This window comes from Anabas testudineus, chromosome 17 (genome assembly GCF_900324465.2).
Source record: "Anabas testudineus chromosome 17, fAnaTes1.2, whole genome shotgun sequence".
NCBI lineage: Eukaryota > Metazoa > Chordata > Actinopteri > Anabantiformes > Anabantidae > Anabas > Anabas testudineus.
This window is the reverse complement of record NC_046626.1, coordinates 11,294,472-11,306,523: the sequence shown is the minus strand read 5'-3', so window position 1 is coordinate 11,306,523 and position 12,052 is coordinate 11,294,472. Positions and strand designations below refer to the sequence as shown.

General features: G+C 39.5%; 1 protein-coding gene across 6 annotated transcripts in view; it reads right to left on the bottom strand.

Annotated features, from left to right (window-relative positions):
• Window positions 1–332: 332 nt before the first annotated feature.
• Window positions 333–12,052, bottom strand: part of tnn (tenascin N) — a 32,926-nt gene continuing 21,206 nt past the window's right edge. The window contains exons 10-19 of one of the 6 annotated variants that reach the window (XM_026375231.2): window positions 11,468–11,731; window positions 10,797–11,060; window positions 8,819–9,082; window positions 6,867–6,997; window positions 6,018–6,156; window positions 5,714–5,865; window positions 5,296–5,392; window positions 5,014–5,178; window positions 3,801–3,964; window positions 334–2,162 (exon numbers count right to left, since the gene is read on the bottom strand). In XM_026375231.2, the coding sequence (XP_026231016.1) occupies window positions 2,013–2,162; window positions 3,801–3,964; window positions 5,014–5,178; window positions 5,296–5,392; window positions 5,714–5,865; window positions 6,018–6,156; window positions 6,867–6,997; window positions 8,819–9,082; window positions 10,797–11,060; window positions 11,468–11,731 (1,790 nt within the window). In that variant the 3' untranslated portion in view covers window positions 334–2,012. Of the gene's footprint in view, window positions 2,163–3,800; window positions 3,965–5,013; window positions 5,179–5,295; window positions 5,393–5,713; window positions 5,866–6,017; window positions 6,157–6,866; window positions 6,998–8,818; window positions 9,083–10,796; window positions 11,061–11,467; window positions 11,732–12,052 lie in introns of all 6 variants that reach the window. The other 5 variants (XM_026375233.2, XM_026375232.1, XM_026375235.1 and 2 more) reach the window with 5 other exon arrangements.

Here is a 12,052-nt window from a genome sequence, read left to right as displayed (position 1 = left end):
AAATTAGTTTTTTTTCCTCTGTTTGTTTTCAACATATACTTTTATACTGAACAAAGCTGGTAAGAAATGTTTAACCAGGTTGTTTTTTCATCTACCAACCAGCCAGCGCTCTGAACTAAAGCCTGACCACGAGTCAACATTCATGGTTCTCAGAAGATCCCCTGACTTTAACTCACTAACTTCAACATTTTTTGGTTTCCTGCAAGACCACAAGATGGATGGGCATGAAACTTGATAAATACACTATATTCATTAATTATAATCCTGCTGGGAGTGCCCCGACTCTTAAAACACCCACATATGTATAAACAATGGAACAGTTTGTCATTTATTTTTCCTTTTGCTCTCTTAAAATGTTTTAGTGAAACTGAGGAGGGACAAACCTCACAGTCCTTTTCTTTTGTGTAAAGCTGCAGTTGTAAGAGTCTCCAGCAGTCTACAGTTACACTGAAATTGCATTAAGAACTGAAGGGATCCCTTCACAGCCAGTATGGACAAAAAGAACAATTACAGCCACTAATAACACTTTCATCGTGCACTGACAAGACAGTCTTGAAAAATGTGAACCTGTCCTATTAAAGAGTTCATGCAATACATCATCTCTGAGCACGCTAGCAAGCCGATGCTAGCATTTAGCTGAAAGCCCAGACCCTCAGTCTTGTACTGATTCTAGATTCAACATTAAAACAGTGACAAAGCACCACAGTGAGAAGTTAAAGTGTGAGAAACCTCTCCCGACTTTCTCGTGTTAAACTATTGAACTCTACAAATAATCAAATATGTGGATGACAAAAGACGGAGCTACTCATTAATTATTTTGTTGAACACCTTCAGGCTCCAGATATGCTTGGATGAGGAAAATGACAATGTCTCCATGTATCAAAACCCTTTATTTTTGTTATTGTGTCAATGTATGTCATGAATATAAACAAGTGGCTATAATACCAGCTGGACAACAAAAATATGAATATACTAAATTTTGATTCCTTAGTGAGCGTCCTCATTTCTGTTCTTTTTAGTGAATGCAAAATCTATGACGAGCAGCCGCTGCTTATCGGTTGTGACAGATTAGCAGAAAGGTTGATTGATGTGCTCTGTCCTTGACACATAAGCCCAGAGTTTTTGTATGTAAAAATGAAATTAAGTAATAAACTCAAAGTCAGAGCAGTATTAATAACCATAGTCAGATTTGGACATTAGGTTCGTGAGGATGGAGCTTTATTGGTCCTGACGTTCGATATGGGCATATCACATGATTGATATGTGCTGCCCCTATCACATGAATGTAAAGCAGCAGGGATGTGACCGCTTCACACAGCCGTCCTTCGCTATTCTGTGGCTTGTCCAACACAGAAAAATGTCATGCGAGGCCCAGTGGCAGCTTAACAGGACACAGTCGGCCGGCTTCAAAATCAATAAACTCACTAATTGTCTACATCATCATCTAAGCCAGTTTTCTTACTTTTCTGTTACTGGGATTGTACTACTACACACAGGAAACGCTGCTGCTCAAAGTCTTCACAGAACATGAAATTAAAACATATAGTAGAAATAACTTGGGCTTCTGCCCTGAGGTTAAAAATGTTTAAATGATGTAGTGACTGTAAAAAAAAATTGGAATTCTTGATTTCCAATTGTGCTTAAATCTGCTGTTTCCTGATTAATAACTGAGTTTTTGTTTTTAGCAGAATCAGTGAAACAGGAGTTATTAAAATTGTTCATGTTCAACTTCAGATCACTTCCAAACACGTTACCACAATCACACTAAACCTAGACATTTATGGTTAATCTTACTGTAGACAAACAGATAATACATTACTATTGCATATGAGCTTTTCTGTACATGTCGTCCAAGAGATGAGACACATACAGATATGTAGACCAGTCACAGACAGGTGATCCACGGTGAACTCTTCCTCAGTTACACTAATGAGAGCAGATGTACCCTGATCTAGCGTGATGGCAGGTTAACATGACTCAAGATGTCTGCTGTGGTTTTGGCAGTTGCTCTCTTATTTCTTTTGGAGGTTTGCGGTTCTGTTCTTCTCTCTGGCCGCCAACGACCTCCTCTTCCTGCTGGACAAGCCTCCCACAGGTCTGATCTTCATTTCGGTGAAGTCAAGGGATGTCAGGTGGCCCTTCCACGGCTCCCAGTTCACTCCCTGACATCAGGAAAGAAGATTGAGAGAAGAAAAGATTAGAAAGAGACAGGCGACGTGAAAGAGAGGCACAATGACAAACACTAATAAATACCAGTCGCTGGCTTCATTTCATGTGAGTACAAACTTGTTTTGACTGTTATTGCATTTTGCCGACAAACATAGCAGGAGACATCTACACTGCAGTTGCAATATTATGGATGAAATCTCAACAAGAGTGCAGAAATCCCTCGGCATTTCCTTCGGTATCAGTCTCCCTTAGACATAATAACTGTTGTTGCTACCCTATCAGCCTGGTAAAAACACTTATAGTTTATAGCTACTGTGAGAAATGTGTTTTCTTATCACTGCTGATGGATTCAGGCCATTTCTGCTTCACCTCAACAATCCAAAACAAAACAACGAGAAGTGGGCTGGAGTGAAGTTGTATTTGATTGCTGACCAACAAATCAGGTTTAGAAAGGATCTGAAATAACAGTGAAATGTGTTCATAATGGTTAGCTGTGTTTGTCGAGTATCTTCAGATGTAAATCCTAACATAAGTAGTAGGATGCTGCGAGCGGCGAATGCAGACTTGATTTTGAAAAAGAAAAAAAATCTGCAAACTTTTCTAAACTTCGTAACTAATCCTGAGTGCTGACACCTGCAATAACTGACAACACTCAATAGAAATGTTATTTTCTTCAAAATGATTTGAGACTGGGATAGATTCTGAATAGCAAACAGAGAATCAAAGTTTTTCGATCCACTTGCATTATTATTCATTACTATTAAAGACTGAAGGAAAAGATATTGTTAGGACACAAAGTCCACAGCGCACCTTGCTATATTTAAATTGAAACGTTTTTGTATGTAAAACTATACACAATGTTACAGAATAAAACATTTTAATGTAAAGAATGGAATGAAAACATGTTGCTTGATGGCGTCATCTACATGCTCCAAAGCCAGTTCACGTCTGCCTTGGGTTAGTGTAAACGTGTCATTAAATAACAGTGTCATTGCCACCTGTTGGTGTGAAAACGCACTACATGAGAGGAACTGATGTTGATGTTAAACCTGTTTTATTCAGCCAGTCTTAATGTCAATAATGTTCAGCTTATGCTGAATTTAGCATTTTATTAAAAAACTGACAAATAAATAATAAGGATTCAAGATTACCAAATTAATAGGTACACCTAAATAACGCCTCTCTTTTTAAGGCAGAAGAGTTCAACAGCAGCACAATCTACATACTATAAAATCACCTTACAGTCAGATCACCTCTTTTAATCACATAAAACTGACCATTCTCGCCTTTATGAGGGAGGATTTACAACAAAACTGTTCCAACAAATAATGCTGCTCAGTGAAATTGAACTTGCTTTAAATACCTTCTATTAGACTGCATTGATTTTAGTTTGTTTAAGTGGCATATAAACAGAGTGTACAGCACAGCATTGAGAGCATTTTGAGTTTAATGTCTTGCTCAAGGACACTTCTGCATGTGGTCAAATCAAACTACCTGCCCTGCAATTAGTGAAAGAATGCTCGACCAGCTGCCCTTCGCTACAACCCTCTTTTAAACCCTGTTAAAAAACACACCAACAAATTCAGCACTGGCTAAAGAGCTCATCATGACAGGAAATAGTGTTCACTCACCAAACTGTGTCTGTTGTCTCCCCACTTTCCATTGAGGTTGGCTAGGTGACAGTTTTTGTACCACCAGGCACCGCGGTGGGTCAGAGCACAATTACCCAACGCAATGTCGTTATCATTGTCAATGGTAGTCCAGGGTCGTCCTTGGTGGTAAGTCATAGCATCACCTGGATATCATCAACAAAAATAAATGATTAGTTGTATTGGTCAGGGCGGAACAGTTAATTGTTTTCACACTGACGTCTGAGTGCAACATTTAAACCTGCAATTAAAAGAAAAGTTTTAATCCAAAGCCTCAAGTGAGTCATTAATGCTGCCTACTAGCCAGAAAGTACTAACTTACATGTAAGTGTATGAAATCAACACATTAACCAGACTTTGATAAAAATAGCACTGGGGAATTATTAGGGCAACAGCTGCATTCATAAGGGAAGACGTGATGATCCTCGCCATGACGAATAAGGACAGATTTAAAGTCTTGGTGAAGATACAGAACAATACGTGCCATCATGTTCATAGCCAGACTGGAATATTGGAGTGGTATAGATCCTGCAATGAGCACAACAAACTGTAGAAAAAGGAACTTAAAAAAATCTTATTCTAAATCACAGTATTTTACAAATCATAATTTTTTTATTTTCTGCTATTACCAGTCACAGTACTGAGACATTTTTCAATGTCTACAGAACAGACTCCATTTAGTTCAGACTGCTTTAGTACAGTATATTTCAGATTTTGCTGCCTTTGTATTCCTTTTGCTTCCATCTGCTCCCTGTTGGAAGAAATTTAATAAAATGCCAAAAATAGAGAGATACAGTGCCGCAGTGCATGTTGTTTCAGCACACTGTGGTATGTGTAGACACAGCGTCCCTCTTGCTGTGCGCCTGTATCTTTCTTGCTTCAAAGCCCACTACATCCCTGTCTTCTTCACATACCACCTTCTCTATACTGCAACTGTCTATAACTGACTGAATATATGTTTCTGAAACAAATATCCCACCTACTGATGGTGTGTATTTGCTTTTTCAGCACCCCACAGAGTGATGGGTGGGGAGCCTACTTCTTCAATGCATGCACTCCCATCCCTCTGTGTTACAATGATGTCCTTGCCTTCTCTACTCCTCTGTAACTCATTCTATTTCAGTAAAGTGGCAGAGAGAAAATGTAACCCTTGCGAGTTACACATGCCGTCTTCTCTAGTTTGGAAAACACCCACCTGCTGTCCCCCTGTATTGGCCAATAGTGAGTTTGAACTTCTGCTTGACTGGTGCGATCCTAAAGTTGTCATATACAGCATAAGCTCTCTCCGAGCCCAGGCCCAAGTCAAACCTCAGTTCATACTGAGTAGGAGTATTGGTGAGCTCATATATCTTGTCCAAACCTGAAGGAGCGGACAGATCGACAGACAGAGAGTGTGAAGGAGAGAAGAGACATTACTGTTCATATGTGTATGTGTCATCTGCCTGTAGCAAACCATGAAAAACTGGTGTGTGCTCACCAATCCAGAACTCATCTGCCATGTCGCCAAAACCTTCTATGTACTGTCTCCAGCGTTTCATGAAGTCCAGCTTGCCAGTGGTACGACGTTGGAGCATCTGCAAGAAGGCAGAGCAGGGCTTTAATACAAAGGTTTTAAACTACAGGGTTGGCACTATCATGCAAACTACTATCATTAGAGGAGCACTTTACTGATTTATTGTTTGACTTTTAAAAAGAATGGCCAAACTTACACATACACATTTCACATCATGCAGCACAGCAACATGAGGACATCAAAAACTAATTTTTAAGAAAGGCTCTCAGATGTTGTCTATGTAATTAACATTACTGTAAGAATTAATAAAAAATACTCTTATTACAGTGTGTAACCTTATTTAACAAATAGGTGTAATGTGCACTTTAACAATGATTTGTACCAGCCAGCCGCCACCATCAGTGTCCATGTCGCAGTAAACCTCAAGTGGTTTGGAGCGGTTATTGTTAATATAGATCGTGTAAATACCACTCTTCTTATTGCCATTCTTCATGATCTGAATGCAGTCCATGGGGAAGGGGTACTGGAGGCCAGCTAGGATGAATGTCATGAACATTAGCAACAATACTCAGGATGTAAAATCATGTTACAGTACAGAATTACATATGATTCATGAAATGTGATAAAAAAAGAAATCACCCATGTTGTTAGGGATGACACTAAGGAGTGAAGCTGTGCACACAGACCTGTTTTAAAGATGGTCTCCACCACCTTGCTCCTCTTGTTGCCCCTGTAGGCAATGACGGTGACAATGTACCTCGCCCCCATCTCCAGACCAGATACAGCAAAACTGTTCTCAGCGGCTCCAAGCTGCTTTTCAACGGTCTGACCACAAAACAAATTAAAAAAAATAAAACCCACAGTCTCATCTAATGTATAGTGAATAATAATTTTGAGATGATAAACCTGCCTTTGATTAAATTAACTTTCTGAGTTATGGTCTTCAAACAGGAACACGAGTCATTTTTTTTCTGACCACAAGAGGACAGTGTTTGGCAGAGCTTAAATTTTAAATTCATCTTTAACCTCAGTCTTTCTCAATAAGGGAGGTAATTGTTGTCCAAGTAGTGTCTGTAGTGTTTTAAAGGCAAGGACAAGGCATAAAACCATGATTTACAGTGTTTCCTATTTTAGAAGATGGTCAAAGCACATGTAGCTTTGCTTTGAGCCAAATGCAGGATAACAGGTTTTGAGCATCATGCTAGAACAAATTCTGTTTTCTACATTATGATGTGATGGTTCTATAAAAATAATATAATCTGATACAAAATGTCTTAATAAATTTCACTTTATCTTTCTCTCTAAATCTTGGTGCCTTTTTTATTTTACAGTAGCACCATTTGGACTTTCAATGGAACCCTCTGTTACCAAACAAAATTCAACACTCTGTGTACATCCTCTGTATGTTAAATCTAGAGGACTAAAACCAAAACTTTTAAATGCTTTGTGATCGTCTGATGATATCTTTTGGTGCTGTACCTATCTATTAGGTTGACAAACTACTGTATATATGTTTAACCACATGGATTTACTACCTCCATGTTGCCAGCCTCATCTCTGTAAGTGAGAATGTAGCCCTCAATATCAGCCAGAGGAGGAGTCCAGGTCAAAACAGCAGACTCCAGTGTCACATCTGTAGCCTTAAGGTCCTTAGGGGAATCAATGTCTGTTGGTAAGAGTGTATATCACAGTGGATTATTGCACAATAACATTTATTTATTCTATAACACATCTAAATTATGCTCTAGGTTAATTCAATAGCTGCTCATCACCACCATCACCCACCCTCATCAGTTTAACACTATCATAATTACTGAAGAATGAAACTGCTTTTATTGTAATTGAATTGTAATAGGGTAAAGAGACTGTAAAGTGTAGCACATTTAGAAGAAGTAATGGTGCCACAAGAGGAAAGCAATGTCGCTGACTGTGTGTGAAAAGCAGTCGTGCTGTTTTGAAACGGTTTTAACTGACATATTAATGATGGTCGTTACTACATCCAATAAAGTCGCAGAAGTAATAACACACGTGTGTAATGTATCCCAGATGATTTCTTTTTGACACAGTGGCTCTGCTCTTTGAACTCAGTACCATGTTTGTCTGAGGCCACTGACAGTTTCTAAGGAGTTATAGTGAGACAAGTTTATAATCCAAAGCTCAGCCATTTACTGCCTAATTGACAAAGATCCAACTTTCACTTAGAGCTGCCAGATGACTCTACAGATCGTCTGACTCACACAAAGATACCCTTGTTGTAACCCATTCACCATGTGCTCCTGCTGCAACTTTTCCACTACACTGAGTTACGAGACATACCTGACCTGGCTTGGCCTGCGGAAGCATTCCTTGCCAGAGCAGGGGTTAATCTCCTTTCTGGTGGTTTACAAGTTTAGAGTAAACACATTTTTACTGTTTAAAAAATGTTTTAATAAATTAGAGGGAATGAATTATTTATTGTTCATTAGTCTGAGAAGTCAGAAGTGTCATAATATTTAAAGAAAGAATTTACTTCCTAATTTTATGAGGAACAAAACAATTTTAAAATCCACACTGTGTTTACAAACCTACCAAGATTTATACAACAACAACAACCCCTGATACTTAAACCCCGACCTGTGAATTGAGCACTGACACACGAAGAACAACAACTGTAGGGATCTAATACAGTGTTGTTTTCCAGCTTAAATAAAAAGCATGAGATTTCTTAGTAATTGTGTAAAAGTCAACTAATTGTAGTTATTGCCACATTCCTGCATCTGCATATGATACTGTACTCCAAGGCAGGGACCTGCGTGTGAATCATCATTTTCCAACGTTGGTTCATGTACTGTAGCAGACTGAATGTAAATCAGCACTCTCAGTCTAGAATTTTTGTTTTAGTAAAAGTAACAGAGCAGTAGCCTGTTTGAATTTGTGTATGCAAAGATACCTGGAACTTGTTACAGAAAAGCAGCCCCATGCTGGGATCACAGCAATTTTTTCAAACCAGCGCCACAGCTGTGGTGCTTATGGGTCCTAAAGGTTTTTTGATGTTGACTATAAAAAGGAAGTCATTTTAAAAAACAATCCAGGATCAGGTTGCATGGCTTTTGTATTTTAGTTTGGTCTGTGCTGTACTCTAAGTAGTTCCAGTTCCTTTTCTAACTTCCAGCCTTGCTAAATAAAGCAAAGTATATCCTAAAAATGTCTAGATTTCTGGATATCATACAGTGCGTTTCATCAAGTATAAAGGGTCTGTAATTCTCACACTTGTCTTATATAAAGATAAATTAAAGCTTCCCTTACTGAAGAAGCTAATTTGGCATTTATCATCTTTGCATTTGCACAAATGTAGATTTACACAACTGTTACAAATGGAAATGGCAACAGAACAGATCACTGTATTTGGATGCTGATGTAAATTGGATTAAGAATTTCTATTTCCAGAGAGAGAACAGCTTTTATACCACCAAATGAAAAACAATCTTCCCGTTTGTTTTGTATTAACCTGTCTCAGCATTTGTTGAGATCTTCCTGCTGACTTTGTTCCCCTTGATGGCCCAGACGTAGACAGTGTAGAGGACCCCAGGCCTTAGGCCGGTCAAACTGTAAGAGGTGCTGCCCGGCCCAACTAGGATTTCCTCACTAGTGCCCTCTGTAGAGCTGTAGGTTAGGATGTAGCCATCAATTTCTGCCTGGACTGGATCCCATGACACACTGAAGCTGGACTCTGTTTCATCTCGGGCTAAGAGGTTAGCAGGAGCATCCAGTTCTAGAGGAAGATGTTAGTGGAGGCGGTTAATATACTCATGCAACTACAACAAATACGTACGGCCAACATTGAAGATTAGTAACATAACAGAGAATAAATGAAGATTTTTTTTAATTATGCACACATATTACAACAAAAGACAAGCCAGCTATTTTAAATTAGTATCAAATGATGAATGCTCATCCCATCCTGATTCAATGCTCAAATGCATATGATATAAAGAACAGCAGTATCAGGCTTCAAAGCTGTCTCTATACTTCAGCATTCATCCATTTCTTGGAAGGATACTCTGTTTTGGGCCAAAAGGGTTAGCATCCAGTTCTGAGGTGTAAGAGTCATAGTAAGAGTGGGGAACCAAACTTGTTTGGCAAATGGCATGGAGTATGTTTTGAGGACATGGAACATAGAAAAAAACAAACAAACAAAAAAAAACTGACTCTTTGGATGTGCATCTTCTGCACTTTGGGAGAGAAATACCCAATGCTTGAAGTTGAGAAGTTAAGAGGAACTTACCACGTATTACTGGGTTTAATTCTGGACACAGCATTTTCTTTGGAGGAAGACTTAATGACTCTGGTCATCAGCATGTTGGAGGGATCATTTAGACCGGTCATAGCCTAGGTTTGGTGGAAACGTGTGGTGACTCTGCCCAAGATAATTTTACTCAAGTCATTTGTGCAACAGCTACTTGAAGTTGCGGTAAGAATACAAAGAGGGCTTGTTATTGTTGCACCCAAAAAATCTGCGTGCCCAATCTACTGGCTGTCCCAAGTAAAAGCTCCAGATATACTGGGATTTTACATGAGTTAGAGAAAGAAGTGTATTTTTGTGGAGATAACAGGTCCTACAGATTATGGCTATCCTAGACTGCCTGAGAAGACCAGAGGTTTGAAAGAGTAGTTAAGGAAGCCACCTGCAACTAACTGGACCAGTCATCACTAAACAGAAGAGGTGGTCTTCACATCTTAACTCATGTGACCCTCATGACACACGTAATGGTGGACTGGGACACCAACCCATACAGTATGTGACCTCAACAGCCCTTAAGATGTTGAGGGTTGATTTATTGCTGGGTACAAGAGACAGAAGTTAAAATTCATAGGACTCCAGACTAGTCAGCTGAAGAAGCCTTTCAGATGAGAGGTGTAATGTCTTCAAGAACCTCGATTAGGATAAGTAAGAAGTGTAAAACGTTATAGGAGCTGACAGAACAGACAGCTGAGCCAAAGCTCTGTTGTTTTAAACTTTGACTAGTATACCTACTGAAAGGATCAGATTGCTGGGCACAAGAGACAGAGCAGTGGGACTTCTAGAGCACACAACACATGTGTTTTTGTTGATTGGAAGTAATGGCCATGCTTCAAGCATGACAAACTGTAAGAAGACTGCAGAGTGGTCCCAAGACATCCTGAAAGGAATTACACGTTAAAGATAGCATGTGTTTGCTCAGGAAGAGCTGAAGAAAGTTAAGAGGGGAAACGGATGTCTGGTCTGCTCTATTCCTCATTACTGAAAAAAGCAGAGGGCAAGTACTGCATTCATTGGAGTAATGCTTTAAATAAGTTGATAGACATAAGTCTGCCATTCCAAGTCTCCTTTGTTCTGGGGTTCACAAAGAAATGACCTTTGTGTCTCATCTAAACAACTGTAAAAGATCTAGTATTAAACATGGATGAGCTGGTCAGGTAAACTATCAAAACCTGGTGTTTGACACCTGTTTCAGCTTGTGTTGAGGTCTTTCTGCTGACTTTGTTCCCCTTGATGGCCCAGATGTAGACAGTGTAGAGGACCCCAGGCCTCAGACCAGTCACACTGTAAGAGGTACTCTCAGGCCCGACTTGGATCTCGCCACTTGAGCCCTCTGTAGAGCTGTAGGTTAGTTTGTAGCCATCAATTTCTGCCTGGACTGGATCCCATGACACGCTGAAGCTGGACTCTGTTTCATCTTGGGCTAAGAGGTTAGCAGGAGCATCCAGTTCTAGAGGAAGATGTTAGTGGAGGATATCAATACACTACTGACGCAAACTACAGTGGTCACACAGGTGATAAATTAAATTAAATTAAATGAATGGAGAAACATGAAGACAGCAGTTAGGAATGTTGTCACTGAATGGTTTGATAAGTACATTGTACTGTATACTTTCACCTCTGCAGCCACTAGATCTCTACTCAGCTACGTTTGTGGTGGTCCAACATCTTACTGAGACATTTCATGTTGTTTTCCCTTTCATTTCTCAACCATTTGTGCATGGTTTCATTTCACATGGAAATATAATAGGTTACGAAAATGTTGATTCAAGAAAATTGTGTTTCTCTCAGTTTTGACCTTAGCTAGTCAGATAATTAAATGCTTTGGATTTGAACAGAAAGTCATAAATCTAAGACCTGTCTCAGCTTGTGTTGAGCTCTTCCTGCTGACTTTGTCCCCCTTGATGGCCCAGACATAGACAGTGTAGAGGACCCCGGGCCTCAATCTGGTCAGCATGTATGAAGCACTGTCAGACCCAACTGGGATTTCCTCACTTGAGCCCTCAGAAGAGCTGTAGGTAAGGACGTAGCCATCAATTTCTGCCTGGGTGTGATCCCAGGATACCCTGAAGCTGGAATCTGTTTCATCTTGGGCCAAGACATTAGTAGGGGCGTCCAACTCTGCATGGGGAGTTACGGTTAGTTACAACTGCTAAAGGACATCACTACTTCCAGTGCACACATAACAGAAACTAAACACCTCAACTATCTTCATCTACCGCTGGCCAGATTGTTAGATGTTAGAAACGCATAGGAGGACGTCACACTTAGTGAAGAGGGTTGATATACATGTAAATATTTCTACTTTTACATGGTTATAGCTTTTTATTTTTGAAGCTGTTAGAAATGTGATCATTTTACTATACGTTTATGATTGAGGACAGGTAGAGTTGTATTGTAGTGCATTATATGAATGGGTGTTTCTAAAGTTTTGGCCACCCT